Source organism: Pseudochaenichthys georgianus, chromosome 10 (assembly GCF_902827115.2).
Source record: "Pseudochaenichthys georgianus chromosome 10, fPseGeo1.2, whole genome shotgun sequence".
Lineage (NCBI taxonomy): Eukaryota > Metazoa > Chordata > Actinopteri > Perciformes > Channichthyidae > Pseudochaenichthys > Pseudochaenichthys georgianus.
The window spans coordinates 1,380,984-1,397,857 of NC_047512.1; the positions used below are offsets into that span (position 1 = coordinate 1,380,984).

The 16,874-nt window shown below is 42.7% G+C and overlaps 2 protein-coding genes across 2 annotated transcripts in view; both read left to right on the forward strand.

Moving 5' to 3' along the window:
• Positions 1–16,874, forward strand: part of LOC117453948 (uncharacterized) — a 159,581-nt gene that overhangs the window by 115,756 nt on the left and 26,951 nt on the right. The gene's annotated exons all lie outside the window — the stretch shown is intronic.
• Positions 4,445–10,513, forward strand: LOC139434639 (zinc finger protein 583-like). Its single transcript, XM_071204535.1, has 2 exons — positions 4,445–4,473; positions 9,612–10,513. Exons 1-2 carry the CDS (start codon positions 4,445–4,447, stop codon positions 10,474–10,476), a joined length of 894 nt encoding a protein of 297 aa, XP_071060636.1. The 3' UTR covers positions 10,477–10,513.

A 16,874-nucleotide genomic window follows, 5' to 3' on the forward strand; every position in this document is an offset into this window, starting at 1 on the left:
ATCGATCAGATCCAGCTAGTTCTAGCTAATGATATGACTACCTGTTTATTAAAAGACACCTAAACAATAAGTGTCGCTATGCAACTGGGTGAGGCCACAAAGTATAGCGCAGCATTTGTTTACATGCCCACCGGAACCCCGAGGCATTACCAACAGATCAACGCACAATCAACCCATACAGGACATCTCTTTCTCCACATTACGTTTTAGACATTAGAATTGACTATTCTTGTCTGTCACATACACTTCTTGTCTGTCACATAAGTGGCGCAACTGAAGCGGTATTGTGCTAAAGGGATATTATTTTGACCGAAGAGATTTAGATTTGCCGGCTAACGGGAACTCTGACGTCGCCATTTTGTGTGCTTCGCGGATGCGCTCGGCTCCTCTCGACTGCTGCTCGGGTCTGCTCGGTCAGCTTCCGGATGAGGAGGCATTCGTTCGAACAACTTACAGTAGATAACATTACAAACATATTTAACAGGGGCCATAATAGTGTAAATAATGTTTGTTTTGGCAGTTACAACTAAATGTAATGTTTTCTACTTTTTTCCATCTGGGAAGGCATTTGCCTTCATCAGATGGAAAGTGTCTTGACCAACAACTTAAGTATTTCTTATAGCTATGCAGGGCATGCAAGCGAGCAAACACAAACGAGAACAAACAAACAAGTGAAATGAAAAATAAAATTGAAATTGTACAATATAATATTGTGGTGGTTCATCTTATAATTGACCTAAGACCTGCAAAAATCTAAATTTTCTAGGGGGAGGCCCCGCCAAACCCTTCGTGCCATTTTGTCCGCCCGCATTTTTCAGGGCAATCTCTATTGGGCTCAGGGTCATCTGTAAATTAGCTTAGATGGCCCACAGAGCCATCGTCCACAATCCTTAATGTCATGCACTGATTGAGTTACATTTCCAGAGAAGAGGCCCCATCGTCTCCCCCGTAATTATTAGGGGTGAGCGGAAGTACAAAGAGGCTCCATAGCTCAGTCGGTAGAGCCTCAGGTTATAATACAGTTAAGTCTTTGTTAGTTAAAGACGTCATGAGATAGTGACCTTTCCACATCTGAAACATATACAAGTATGGCATTCATAGGGGAAAATCTGGCTGTGTGTTCATTACAGTAGCTATATATGCCTGTGTAAAACTGCTACTCGTTGGGGCATTTCCGCGATTGGTTGCTGTTGAAGCAAGGTGATGTACTCCAATATTATTATTTGTTGTCGTGCAACTGAATATTGATTAATCTCAACCATATCTGTGTTTGTGTTTTATTGATCTCTCTCTCTGTGTTAACATTTAAAGTTGGTGAGCCATTAATTGCACTAGCTGTGTGCAAAGCTGTCATCAAAGCAAAAGGGGGCTGCTTTGAAGAATCTAGAATAAAAATCACACTTTTTTGTTAACTAGATAATTCCATATGTGTTCTTTCATAGTTTTGATGTTTTCAGGATTAATCTACAAAGTAGAAACAAATTAAAAATAAACAACCATTGAATGAGAAGGTGTGTCCAAACCTTTGACTGGTACTGTATATATAAAACACACATATTTTAATATTTAGCAGGTTCCCTCATCTATAATCATCCAGCGTTTCTCACACATAGACTATACTTGGGCGGGCCGCCCAGGTATATTAACGGCCGCCCAAGTATATTTGGCGACTTTCTTTTTTTAATAATTGTTTAAAAAAAAAATGTTTTTTTATTCGTCCGTGACCACGACGCCATCTACGATCGATTAACTTGTGGACAATGATCCCTCGCTCCCTTGCACTGATCTCGCCTCCTTCTGGCCTGTTAAGTGGCCTGCCTCACACAGGGGCTGGCTGTCCACATGATGTGGCCTGCCGACATGGCCACTGTCATACAGATCATAAATCAAAGCCCTTGATTGGTCTCTGTGTGTCATTCAAGCTCGGGATAAGCTCAGCTCAGGTGAGGTAAAGGACTCTCTGAGTGTTTAGATAGTTAACTTAGTCTAAGTTCTCAGTGGGTCTCAAACGGTGTGGTCACCAGTTATGTAAACACATATTAAGGTGAACAAAGGTAAGATACACTTTTAAAACTTGTTGAGAGAAAACTAGTCTTTGCTGCTGCCTCTTATGCCCCTTTCACACCAGCGCCTTGTCAGCTCCGGCTCGGAGCTAGAGCCTGAAAAGCGCTGGGTTTTCCTGTTCACACCGCAGCGGCGCCGGCTCTTAGCTCCGGAATCCGCTTCATTTCCAGCTCCAAAAAATTGTCGGTCCAGAGGCAAGAGCTTTGGAGCTAAGAGGCGACGTCGCTTACGTCTCTCTTACGTCGAGGCGTGCAGGAAACTAAACCCACCTCCCCTGAACATGGGTCGACTGTCATGCCTGCCTACAAGCAGTGTGCTTATAAACACACTTTATAAAGTCAGGCAACACTAACCAGGCTTCGTGTGATTCTGTTTATCTGTACCTTACTTTGACCATCCGTTCACTGTTATTGATCATTGTGGAGAGAGGCAGACGTGTTGTTTTGTATTATTGCAGCTATCGGATGCAAGTAGTCAGTTTAGCTTCGGTTGCTATGCTAACATCACCCGTTTTATACCAGAGAAACTTTCATAACAGCGTTGTGATACCAAACAGTGTCAATTCAGACTGACACACATTCACTTAGGCTAAGGGGAACTGGGGATATGCATCAGCTACTTGTGTGAGTCGGACAGTGAATACTTTAGAGCGGCCGCTGCAGTGTGAGCTAACCGGGAGCTAACGGGAGAATAAACTCCCGTGGAAGAGCAGCCAGCACTGCAGCGGTCGGTAAATGCTGCAGAAACACATTAATAAACAATGAACCACGGCACTCTGGAGCAAAGTATAAGGTTGGAGAAGTCGTTATTCAATTTATTCTGGCTTCGTGTGATTAAAAGCAACACGATCATCGACCCGACGCAGTTGTTGTTGTGAGCGCCGTAATGGCTTCCGTTGGGGAGCAAATCAGCGATGTAAACGGTGACGCCATGACGCAGCTCTGGGGCGCCAGTGGGCGGTGTGAACAGAGCGGGAGCTGAAAAGGGAAACCGGAGCTGAACCAGAAAAGCTCCCGCTCGGAGCTAGAAACTGAAAAGCGCTGGTGTGAAAGCCGCAAAAGAGGAGCAGGGGGGAGAGGAGGGAGACAGGAGAGGCTGATTCAGGAGCACAGACACACTCACAACTATAAATGAACCAAAAATAAATTAATAAACAAGTTTCAGTGTTTTTTTCATATTGGAAATGGTATGTTATTGGTTATGGCCATGATTTTATGATTATTGAAATGTATACAGTTCTGTTTAATATAGGTGTTTCCATAGATCTAGTCTCTATATTTTCCCCTCAAAATGCACCAGATTGATGCATTTAACTCCAAAATAAAAAATAAAATCTTACCGGGGGGGCATGCCCCTGAACCCCCATATAGGATTTGAGGTCGACCCCCACTAAAAATCACATGGATAGGTTCCTAAATACATTTATAAATACATTTATTTTTTTAAATAGTAACCCATTTCCATATGTTCATGTGTGGGTAGTAGATTTAAACTATAGGGCTATCATTATGGGCCCTGCCTGTACCTGTTCGCTCTGCCATCGCGTGAAGGGTCTGCTAACAAGCGACCAACAGAAAGGTTAATGTTGTTGCACGTCACCTCACCCCCCTCCCGCTACTACCGCTATTTCAGATATGTGGGAAACAGATCTGTGGGAAACACTGGCAGTTAATGGACCAGCACCAGAGGTGTTCCCATACACACAGGCGTTGGAGCTGTTCTTCATGAAATCCCAGAAGGATGAAGTGCTCTGACAAACAGTGCCATCTTTGCGCAAAATGATTATACAGGAATGAAAAGTCAATAAATAAACATGTTGTTAAAACTTTTGTTTTTTTCCGGAACCCCCCCCCTGCCCGCTGCCACCACCCGCCCAAGTATATTTCAGATCTGTGGGAAACACTGATCATCTATACAAGCGCAACTTTAAACATTTACAGCAGTAAAATGCAACATACATATAATCAAGTAACATCATAAATGAAACACTGACAGGGTTGGTTTGGACCTGATAATTTATTCCGGCAAATTAGTCAGATCTACTAATTAACCTAACCGAAGTTATTGAGTCTATTTAAGTTTACTGCTTGGCTCAGATCCACCAACGTCTGCAAGATCTCACCTCTATTAACTCCCCAAAGAACCAGGTTCAATTAACTGCTGTTTCATTTCATTTCATTTCAAACCTTTATTTAACCAGATTGGTCCCATTGAGATCATAGATCTCTTTTTCAAGGGAGACCTGCAATTCAGACAACTCTCTTAAATCTGTTTAAGTGATCCCGAAGGATTTTGATATCAGTAAATGAGATGTGGCTCTACCTAAGCGTGAGTGTGGCAGAGTGCAATCTTACCTTTGAAGCAGGAGAGGAGAGCGCAGATGTCTTTTAAGTTGTCCCAGTCCAAAAGGTGAGATCAGTTTATTTGAAGAAAAATAGGTCCAAACTAATACAGGGTTTTTACCTTCTCTCTTTATAACATTATACTCATACTAAACCTATCATGCTGTCATCATGTTCAAATATGAAACTTTTATTCACAGTTTTACATTTATTACCAAAATTGTACTTTCAACTGCCCAATTCAGTTGTGATTTTTAAATCTCCCGATAGAATTTAGAGGCATTTCCTCATAAAAACCGGTGATAATAAAAAGTACATTCAACTTTTTATTCACCAAATCAATTCACATCAATTCCATACCTTTTTTCCGACACAGATGGCGGATACTAACATTCACAAACACATACCTATCTCCCGCAGGTATTCGGAGGAAGATCCTCACAGGTAGCGGTTACTAATAACTCACAAACACACTCCTATCCGACACAGATGGCGGATACTAACATCCACAAACACATACATGTACCTATCTCCCGCAGGTATTCGGAGGAAGATCCTCACAGGTGGCGGTTACTAATGCTCACAAACACACTCCTATCAGACACAGTTGGCGGGTACTAACATTCACAAACACATACCTATCTCCCGCAGGTATTCGGAGGAAGATCCTCATAGGTGGCGGTTAATAATACTCACAAACACATCTCAATTCATTCCACTCATTCAACAAAGTAATTCACTCAGCATTCAACCAATACATTTGAGAGATATTTACCAAGTTTGAGAGAACCTTACTGAGAGCAAAAACCCAGCTCTGAGGGACAGAGCTTACCAAGAGAGAGCATACCAGGGGAACCCCCCTCCCTCTCTCTCGCTCTCTCCAAAAAAAAAAGTTCCTCCCCATCCGCCAGTGTCTTTATGGTCAAAAACAGGATAGAAAAACCTAAGACGATTCCTCCACACCCATATTTGTGGAAACTGGGCATGGCCTCTGATGTACAGGACTGGACATGACCAGACATATTCTGTGGCAGGGGTCGACAACCCCTGGCACGCGGCACCGTAACCAGTGGCACACTAGGAATAAGTGGAATAAGTGTGCAAAACATTAACATTTTATTTTCGGATTCTGAACGAGACCGCCACCAGAGCGCGTCTCCCCGTTACCTGCAGAAGGAAGCCATGCACGCAACGCAGCCCCGCTCTCTTTAACTCCAGGCGACTTTCTGCCGCTTTCCTCCGTGGTGCTGATCGTTTCACCACAGAGGAAAGCACTTCACAAATGTCACTACCCAAAAGGTGCTGTACAAATGCCGCAGTTTTTGCGTGGCTGTGTCTTTAGTTGAAAGCCCAGTGGCGATCTGCTCATCTCTCATTGAAATATTATGCTACACAGAGGCGGACTGGCCATGTGTGTTCTGGAGAATCACAGAACGGACGATCGTCCTTATTATTATGCTGTTTAAACCAATTATTTAAATGTGTTTGTTAAATTCGGCATCATGTAAGTTAGGGATGCTCCCATCGATCGGCCGCCGATCAATATCGACCGATACTCACTCTCTGCCGATCGATCGGTGCTCTCTAAAAATGCCGATCGCGAGAGCCGATCGCATGATGTAAAATACATGACACTTTTCTCTGTGTGCGGCAAAACATTACATTACATTACATTACATTGCATTTAGCTGACGCTTTTATCCAAATCGACTTACAATAAGTACATTCGACCAGGAAGACACAACCTTGAGGAAAACAGAATCATATAAGTACATCAGGTTTCAAAGAGCCAATCATTCAAGTGCTACTCAACTGGCTTTAGATAAGCCAGTCCTTTATTAGTATATAAGTGCTCTGTTAGCAGTTCTTTGTTAGTCATTCTATCGCTCAAAGTGGAGTCGAAAGAGATGAGTTTTCAGTCTGCGCCGGAAGGTGTGTAAGCTTTCTGCCGTCCTGATGTCAATGGGGAGCTCATTCCACCATTTAGGAGCCAGGATAGCAAATCCACGTGCAAATCCAAAAACATGCTCTCCAAAATGGCTTCACCGGTCTGGCAGTATTTTAAAGTGTCCGAAAATGACAATAAAATAGCGGAATGCAACGTGTGTGAAGCCAAAAATCCTGCAGCTCCGCCCGCTGTGACGGACCGGTGAGCGGAGCAAAACACACAAGAGTTAGACCTAACACACTTAGCTGTGATGATCTACCTCTGGAACAAGCTAAACTAGTTATACATATATTTATTCTTCACTGTCGGGTCACTCATTACTGGATCAGTGAGCTGCATGATATACTGACAGGCTGTCAGGAGAGAGAGGGGGAGAGAGGAAAAGAGAGCGCTTCTGCTCATTTCTCCCGTGTTACCATCCAAAGTTAATGTAAACTTGAATAATGTACTTCATTTGAGTGTAACAATTATGTTGGTTGTTGTCGGTGGAAGCGCCAGTGATGAATGAGCCCCATTAACTGAGTTTTAAACATAACTTTAAATGGAAGATCCCCATAGGCCCTGCCCACTCGCTCCGATCAGAGCATCCCTGACAGGTCCACACACTACTTCCCTGCAGCGAGGCTCCCCCCACCCTCCTGTTGACAGTTCACAGTTCACAAGCTCTTCGCCCCCCCCCTAGATAATTCACGATCGTCGGCACGCTGATAAACAATTTTTTTTTAATGGCACGTCATATCAAAACCGTTGCTGACCCCTGTTCTATGGTTATGACATAACCACCTTTTTGGGGCCTCTGTCTTTTTCTCCTTAAGTCAGGAGCCCCCCTCACTTTGTACTGCTGTGAGGGAATCACATCAAATCAAGTTTTATTATATAGCACATTTATAAACGATTTTTGGTCGAGCCAAAGTGCTGTACATATAATAAAAATAGCCTACAGTAGAGACACTTTACAGCAAATACAACAGCACAGATTGTTCAGAATATCAGTATGAGAAAAACCTAAACATTACCTTGCACACAAGCAGTCAATAGTGGTAATGCTCCAACGAGTACAAGTCTTTCACATCATATATAGCAGCTGTAATGAACAAACACACAATTTCCCTTACATTAGCCAACACACCCACATATGTTCCAGATGTAGAAAAGTCATTATCTCATGACCTATTTAGGTGTAATTCATACCCTGTCAGGATATGAACCACCTAACTAACAAGACTTAACTGTATTATCCTGAGGAGGGCCTCTTTGCACTTCCGCTCACCCCTAATAATTGCGGAAGAGACGATGGGCCTCTCTTCTCTGGGAACTGTAATTCAATAACATACCTAATTATATTGACTAGGTCCAAGACTGATATAACAGTGTGTTTCCTGTTTCCTGCAGATGTCCAGCAGCTGGTGGTGGTTAAAGAAGAGCCCCTCCCTGACCAGCAGGAGTGGAGCACCAGTCTGGACCAGGAGGACCCAGAGCCCCCCCCACACATTAAGCAGGAACAGGAAGAACTCAGGATCAGTCAGGAGTAGGGTTGGGTACCGAGAACCGGTTCCGGTTCGGAACCGGTTCCAACATTTCGATTCCAACGGTATCATTTAGAAATGTGAATTTCGGTTCCGCTTTTCGATTCCTGAGGAAATGTTTCTCGCCGCTCTCCGTAGCCTACTGCATGACTGCAGCGGGGCGGGAAATGTAGCGTTGTATCTACATTTCCTACAGTGTAACCTGAGACCAGGGCCGGCCTGTCGCACTGGCATTATAAATGTTCGCCTAGGGCGCCAGATCTGTGGAGGCGCTGCGCTGACAGCTCTGGGAGAAAAAATAAATGTTTTGACCGTTGGTGCTCATCCTAATTTTCGGCCTTGATGTAACAACATTCATAATTAAGTAAATGTAACACCCTTTTCATCCCAGTTACACTTTTCATTTGCCCTGTACGATGGGCGCTGCAAGTGATGAAAATGGGGGATGTTGGCTTATCTGGCAACCGCAGGTCACGAGGGTGCACTGGAACCGGCGCTGTTGTTATTAGCATCTGGTGCTAGCTGCTCTTACGGAAGAAGAAGATGTTTCTACAATGATGTGGAGGGAGAGTCCTCTCCAGTCAGACTGAGAGGCTGATAACTTCAGCTCAGTGAGGTAAAGGACTCGCAGTGTTTAGATAGTTCACTTTAGTCTAAGTTATCTCAGTGGGTCTCAAACGTTTTGATCACAATTTATGTAAACACATATTTCCAAGGCACTCTTTTATAATTATTGGGATAAAACAGGTTTGAAATCATTCCAATGTATACTATAGGACAGTAAACCAGACATATCGTTTAAAACTGCAGAGATAAAAAAATATGCATAAATAAAATAGTAAAATAAGATATGAATGAACAACAAAAATAAAATGCATTACATGTAGGATATTTGTTATTTAATTATTCAAATGTAAACCGATCTTTTTCATATGGGTGTTTGGAGGTGTACCCCCTAGATCTAGTCTCTAGTAATTCTGCGTGTGCACCAGATTGAAGCATTTTACTTCAAAATGTTCAAACATTTCTTCCCGGTATGCCTGAGAAGGCAGATATGCTTGTTTTTCTCAACAAGAACTGTTTAAACTGTTTAAAAGTTGAACTGTTGTAGCTTCAGGGGTTCTCAGGTTAAAGTTACATAGCAGTGAATATAAACAGACTGATTAATGTGAATATTACTTTAAACTAACCTGTGTAAAAGTTTCTCGAATAAATGTAATTTTTTTGGTGGAAGAAGCATGTATCATTTTTTTACCCTGCCCCTCAAAGAATCGGAATCGAGAACCGTTAAGAACCGGAATCGAAAAGTAGAATCGGAATCGGAATCGTGGAAATTCAAACGATACCCAACCCTAGTCAGGAGGGAGAGCAGCTTCAGGAGCTGGAGGAGGCTTATATCACCAAGTCCACTTTCACTCCTGACCCTGTGAAGAGTGAAGATGATAAAGAGAAACCTCATTCCTCACAGCCTCATCAAAGACAAACTGAACATATGGAAACAGAAGCTGATGGAGAGGACTGTCGAGGACCAGAACCAGCCAGGAACTCAGATCCAGAGAGCAGTTTACAACCAAAGACTGAGGACCACACTGGAGACTCTTCTGAAGAGACTGATGACTCTTCTGAACCTGACACTGAACATAGTTCTGATTGGAAGGAGACCAGAGAACCTGGCTCAGGCTCAAACTCACTGAAAAATAGACAAGAATCTGTCAGTGATCCCCGACGTAGTGCTGAAAAGAAACCATTCAGCTGCACAGTCTGTAAGAAAGCTTTTAGATATAGAAGAGATCTAAATCAACACATGAGAATCCATACAGGAGAGAAACAACACAGCTGCTCAGTTTGTGAGAGACATTTTTCACAGAGTGGAAGTTTAAAGACACACATGAGAGTCCACACAGGAGAGAAAGCACACATCTGCTCAGTCTGTAAGAAAGCTTTTTCACAGAATACACATTTAAAGAGACACATGAGAGTCCACACAGGAGAGAAAGCACACAGCTGCTCAATCCGTAAGAAAGCTTTTTCACAGAGTGGACGTTTAAAGGAGCACATGAAAGTCCACACAGGAGAGAAAGCACACAGCTGCTCAGTCCGTAAGAAAGCTTTTTCACTGAGTGGAAATTTAAAGAAACACATGGTATTTCACACAGGAGAGAAACCACACATCTGCTCAGTCTGTAAGAAAGCTTTTTCACAGAGTCGAAGTTTAAAGGCACACATGAGAGTCCACACAGGAGAGAAACCACACATCTGCTCAGTCTGTAAGAAAGCCTTTTCACAGAGTGGACGTTTAAAGGAACACATGAAAGTCCACACAGGAGAGAAACCACACATCTGCTCAGTCTGTAAGAAAGCTTTTTCACAGAGTGGAAATTTAAAGGAACACATGAGAGGCCACACAGGAGAGAAACCACACATCTGTTCAGTCTGTAAGAAAGCTTTTTCACAGAGTGGAAATTTAAAGGAACACATGAGAGTCCACACAGGAGAGAAACCACACATCTGTTCAGTCTGTAAGAAAGCTTTTTCACAGAGTCGAAGTTTAAAGGCACACATGAGAGTCCACACAGGAGAGAAACCACACATCTGAGAAACCACACATCTGCTCAGTCTGTAAGAAAGCCTTTTCACAGAGTGGAAGTTTAAAGGAACACATGAGAGTCCACACAGGAGAAGATATATACAGCTCCAATGTTTGTGACAAAAGATCTAAATGGCATGGTCATTTCCAAAGGCACAAGTGTGTTGGTCGTCAGTCCTCACAGCTTAATGACATTCAAACTGAGGATAAGGGAGAGGCAGAGCCTCCAATCAGCAGCTCAGTTGAACACATGGAAACAGAAGCTGATGGAGAGGACAATGAATAAGTCTTATGACAGTTCACACATGAGATAAATCTGTCTGACTGGATTAACATTGTTGTACAACATCCATATAAGACTTAAATGAACTCCATCTTTATCAACATAAGTGGACAATATGTTTAATGTTTTTGTCATTCTGATTTATACGTTAACCACTGACTGTTGATGAACCATTTTATTTGGACCCCTTGGCTCGACTATTTCTTGTTTAATAATCGGTATATCTCTTCAGGACCAAGTTCACGTGTCCTGCCTTTCACCTGCTGATCACCCACTGCTCATTTAAGGTGGACTGACCTTTACAATGGACCAGCTAGTCTTAGTGTCTTAATTCAAACGTTTTGTAAAATGACGCTAGACCAAAAACGTGCTGTTGGGCTGTGTGCTCTCTGCAGGACGGTGTCTGTACTCAAAGATTGTTTATGGTATGAGAGCTTCACTCTGTTTTTGTTGTCCAAACGACGCCAACAGAGCGATACATCTTCTTTCCAGCAGATGGCATAAATGTTACATCATCCAGTTCAACTGTCATCCACATATTAATGATTCAAAACAGCAATGTGTAAGATATGGCTATCAATTGACTCGACTTGTTGGAAAGCTAAAAGAGAGCATGAAAGAAAAATTTCAAAGGAAGCCAAAGAGAATCCGAAAGCTTTTTATAAATATGCCAGAAGCAAGCTAAAAGTCAATGCCACAGTCGGAGATCTGAAAAAGGCTAATGGCAGCCTGGCTCAAAATGACAAGGACAAAGCCAATACACTCAATTCCTTCTTTGCTAGTGTGTTCACAAAGGAGGATACCTCATCAATACCAGACTTCCAGGACAGACCATTTACAGTAATACTACACTAAATAAATTGGACTTCACATCTAAGGACCTACATAAAAAACTATGGAACTTAGATGCCTCAAAAGCATCAGGACCGGATGGCATCTATCCCAGGATTCTCAAAGAACTGTGTGACGAACTAGATAAACCCTTACTTACTATATTTAAAAAATGAAGGTGTGGCACCACAGCCTTGGAAGGATGGTCATGTAACTCCTACAATGGGGCAAAAAAGTATTTAGTCAGCCACCAATTGTGCTAATTCTCCCACTTAAAAAGATGAGAGAGGCCTTGTAATTTTCATCCTAGGTACACTTCAACTATGAGAGACAGAATGGGGGGAAATAATCCAGGAAATCACATTGTAGGATTTTTAATGAATGAATTGGTTTTCACAACACTGTGTCTCAGGGCATCTTAATATTTAAAAACCTATCAATGTGTTATAACAGATTAACGAGAAGAATCTCAGATAACTGACAATATGAACCATTTTTACAGAAACAAAACACAAGTCTCACAAGAAGCGTTAGCATTAGCCCTTAGCTAAAACGGGCAGATGCTACTTCCGGTGCTAACTATCAAAAACGATCTTTAAAACTTAATATTTTCTGCACAAACTACATATCATCTGAAAGCTGATACTCCACATATTATGTGGTTATAAGTATCATCACTGTAGGACACAAACTTACTGAGCTTGCAGCCAGAACAGAGAAGGAAAAAAACAACAGTTTTCAAAACCATAACAATAATTATGTCTTACCGTTGCTGTTTTGTGATCAAAGCTCGTGTTCAAGGGAATAAAAACGCTGCTTAAAGTTAATCCAATGTCTCTTAGTCACTTTAGAATTGTTCCTGATAATCTATCATTACATTCATGGCAGCAGAGTAGGTATAACGTTTCGCAGTCCCGAGCTAACGCTGTCTCACGTGCTGTTTACGCAAACCTCTCTCAACTTGACGTAAGTGTTTAGCGGGACTTACTAACTGTCACTCGATTCTATTGACTCTAACGGTTCAGAAAAGGTGTCAATCACCCAAATCGACCAATGGGTTCCAAAGATATGATCCTGCGTAGTATAAACTACGCCCGCTCCGGCTCCATTACGCATTACGCAGCCAGAAGGGAGAGCTTCACCACAGAGCAGCTGCTAGAGATGCTAGCTGACGATAGCTATGATCATACCAGATGACTCTTCGTCGGATGATGAAGATCTCCTCCAGCCAGACCTGGATCCGGACAGTAGTGACTCGGATGTTGAACTTCCACCACGGGACAGGTATGTAATCTCTCTGTTTTTATATATTACTTATGTGTTTGGTGAAACTGCGTGACAGTGCTAGCTTAGCCAAGAAGCTACAGGAATGATTAGGCAAAATGCTAAATAGTGTTACTTGTCTTTTTGGAGTTACATTTTCTAAAGGAATGGCCAGTGAATGAATATATATATGTGTTTACTTATTTATTTGGTGTAATATTATTCATTTATTGTCCAATATTATCCTTTTTATATATTACTTTTGTGTTTGGTGGAACTGCATCACAGTGTTAGCTTAGCCAACAGGAATGATTAGCCAAAATGCTAAATAGTGTTACTTGTCTTTTTGGAGTTACATTTTCTAAATGAATGGCCAGTGAATGAATATACATGTGTTTACTTATTTATTTGGTGTAATATTATTCATTTATAGTCCAATATTATCCTTTAAGTATAAGCCAGTGAATTAGTCTAATCTCTTTGTTTTTCCACATTTGTTAGATGAGGTGTGACCCCAGCAGGACAAAGCCACACACCCAGAAGACTTTCAGGGAGCAGCTTGCTGCAGAATTGTTGGAGTTTGCTGAAGGCCCTGCTGAAGGCCCTGCACCTCCTCCACCACCACCCCCTCCTCCACCACCCACATGCATGCCCGAGTATTATGAGGAAGATGCCACCAAGGTCAGGAAGAACTGCGGGAGGTGCCTAGATGCTGGACTCAAAAGGGCGAAGACACCTGTGTACTGCAGGAAGTGCCAGGTCCCTCTGTGCTTCACTGTCAAAAGGAACTGTTTCAGGGAGTGGCACGACCTAAATACTGGAACATTCAGGTAGGTATAAAGTTCAGGTAGGTATAACATTTTGCGAGTGTTTATTTAAAAAAAAAAATACTTGTTTTTATATACCTAGTGTGATTTTATTGTATAGTGTGTTGGTAAAATATTTGTTGTTTTTACAAACCTACAGTGTGATTTTATTGTATAGTAAGTTGGTAAAATGTTTGTTTTTACATGCCTATTGTGTGTTGGTAAAATGTTCATGTTTTCGGTTTTTTTTATTGTGCAAGTACACCTACACACAATGACCTACAGTGTAGTTTTATTGTATAGTGCGTTCACACGTTCTCACACACACACACACACACACACACACACACACACACACACACACACACACACACACACACACACACACACACACACACACACACACACACACACACACACACACACACACACACACACACACACACACACACACACACACACACACACCCCATGTTATTTTGCATGGCACTGATGGAACCAAATGTGCCCAAAGCTTATTCCGCCTGGACTTTATTTACATAAACCTCTCTAAAAAGGTCAAATGGCACTTGTTTTGCCTCAATCTTGATACTTGGTACTTATGTTATGGAAATCTAGGACCCAACACGGCTGGAGAGTACAAGTCAAAGTGATCAAAACAAATAAATGGTGAATCGAGCAGAGCTGTCTTTTGGGTTATTTAAATGAAGCTTCAAATACATGATACAATAATAATATAGACACAGGTCTGACAGAGTATAGGATAGTCTGCCAGAGTGTGCGTAGTACAATGAAAAAGCAAAGGTTATATAGGAAATGAGTGGGAACGGGAGAAATCTGTGTTCACACAGTCACATATTGTTATTAGACACCTGGCCTTGAGCGGTAGATAGCATAACGGTTCTCAGAGCAGTGAGTGGCGGTGTGACTGTGTGAGTCTCCCAGCTGTGGCCTTGAAGGGCTTGAGAATAAACCCAAAGTAGAGAAGAAGAAGAAAACAGCACATGACATTTATGAGAAGCATTTGATTTAAGCATATAAGGATATCAATAAAAATGTCCACTACATTCTCCCCTTTTGATCATACTTGATCAATAAAAAAACAAAACAAATGACAGGATAGACTGATATAACACATCAATGAATACACTCCATCGCTGGTTTAAGTAAACACATCACAAATATATCATAGAAAACTGGCTGTTTTTGTGGAGGACAGACTCCAATATAATGTAAGCATAAGAGAATAAAAGAAGAGGATACGCATGATTATATTGTAGTGTCGGAATCAGACTCTTCTGATTCTAGCTGGTCTATCTCACTGTGGCGCAAAGGTTTGTCGTGTAATGGAATAGCAGTATACTGAACGAAAGCTGAGGATACCATGCTGGAAACGCACTTCTTCAGTATTGGGATAATCAAACAGGTACAACTGATTAATAGGCCAAAAATGATCGCATTCATGTCGGCTAACAGGTCGTTGAGATGCAGCACGGTGTCAGTGATGTTCTTGGTGGCGTCGGGAATGTAAGTGCAACAGGAGTCACCGATCACATGGCACAGGCCACCCTTTGAGGCGAACAAAAGGTCAAGAGCAAATTGGTGCTGCATGAGCATGTTCCTAGAGGCTATTATGAATGGGGGCAATGCCTGGAAGCCTTGCGTCTTCTCGTAAGTGAGATTCTCTAGCCGGACATGTAAGGTATCTATTTTATGGGCATTGTTTACTGTACCCCACCATGGGAACAGGCCACCCATGAATTTAGCTCCAGCGGACGTCAGATCTCTTTTTACCTTGTGGTGGTCGGGGTGTTGGAACTCTGGGTAATGATGTGTCGTGTACATTAAGGACGTGAGTACAGTGACTGCTGGATTCAAATCCAATAGAGTGCATGTACCTATCCAGAGGGGAGCCAGAACTTGATAGAGCTTGTCGCCGCACAACCAAACGTAATCTTGTGGCGCGCTAAACCCAGCATCACTGGGCCACGCCAGTTGGAGGGAGATATGTTTAACATCAGGGAATGCTACGTTAGAAAGGATTCTTTCAGGGGCACCGGATATGCGACAATACGAGATTTTGTAAGCACCGTAACTGCGTTCCGTAGGATGCGAGTGCAACCAGTAGTAGTGCCTAGGAAAAATAAGGTGGTGTAAGAGACGTTTTGTGGTACACTCTCTGGATGCATAGGCTGTGTTTCATCCCTCTCAAATGACTGGGGTGCACATGGCTGACGGGTTGGTACTTTGCGTATGGGGTATCAAGCGTGGATGCACGCAAAGAGGAGTTAGACCGATTACTGCATGGTGGGGGAAGCCGCCTAGCATAACGCCACTCGGTTACGCTGTCTTCACCCTTGATGGGCCTTGTCAGAGCCATAAACGCACAGAGGTGTTCAACCTGGGTTAGAGAGCGCGGACGAACTGGCACGGACACTGATGAGTCCTGGGGGAAAAGGGTGCATGCATAACATGACCCATTTTGTCCTGCGGCCTGCAAGAATGATCTCAGAGTGTGCCACCAGACGTTACCGGTGATCCCATTACTGGTCTGACCCACATCAATGTTGCTATGGTCGTTATCGCCTATGTATAGATTAAATGTAGATGTACCTATGGATGTCAACAGTTGCGTCAAAGGTTGCTTACGCTTTTCCGGGATCTGAGTTTTGGGCGCGATGTCTATGTAAAATGTGCCACACGGGTCGGCGCCGGATACATACATACAGACAATAAAATAAAATAAATGTGGTTCGCCCTGCTTTCCCCATGTACCTCTTAGATACCTCGATGTTGGCTAACATGCTGTATGCTGAAATGGATACATAAAATATAGGACTAGTCCTAACACAACTATCATGGCAAGTATGCAGAGGAACCATTCTATGATTTTCCAGGCTCTCCAGTAGTATTCACATTGCTCATGGTTGCGTTGTCATCTCTCCAGGCGAGCCCTCATCACGAGGGGGAAATGTTCCATGGTGTGTGTGAGTGTATTCTCTCGGTCGATTTCGTGACACGGACAGTCAGACTTCGCACACTGATAACACAAACGAGGAACCAGAGAGCATATGGAACCGCTCAGCTGGCACTTGCTCGTGACACCTTGTGTGTAGTGTGTTTTGGTGTATGTAGTGCAAGTGTGGTGCTGGTGGTGACTAGGACACATCACTTGTTGTCATCTCTGTTGGTGACTAGGACACGTCACTTGTTGTCATCTCTGT

What these genes read in the sequence shown, in the direction of transcription:
- LOC139434639 (XM_071204535.1), top strand. Translation starts at nt 4,445, where the DNA reads ATGTCTTTTAAGTTGTCCCAGTCCAAAAG. An exon ending in AAGTTGTCCCAGTCCAAAAG is followed by an intron (nt 4,474 to 9,611) that starts GTGAGATCAGTT and finishes TCCCCGACGTAG; the next exon opens with TGCTGAAAAGAAACCATTCA.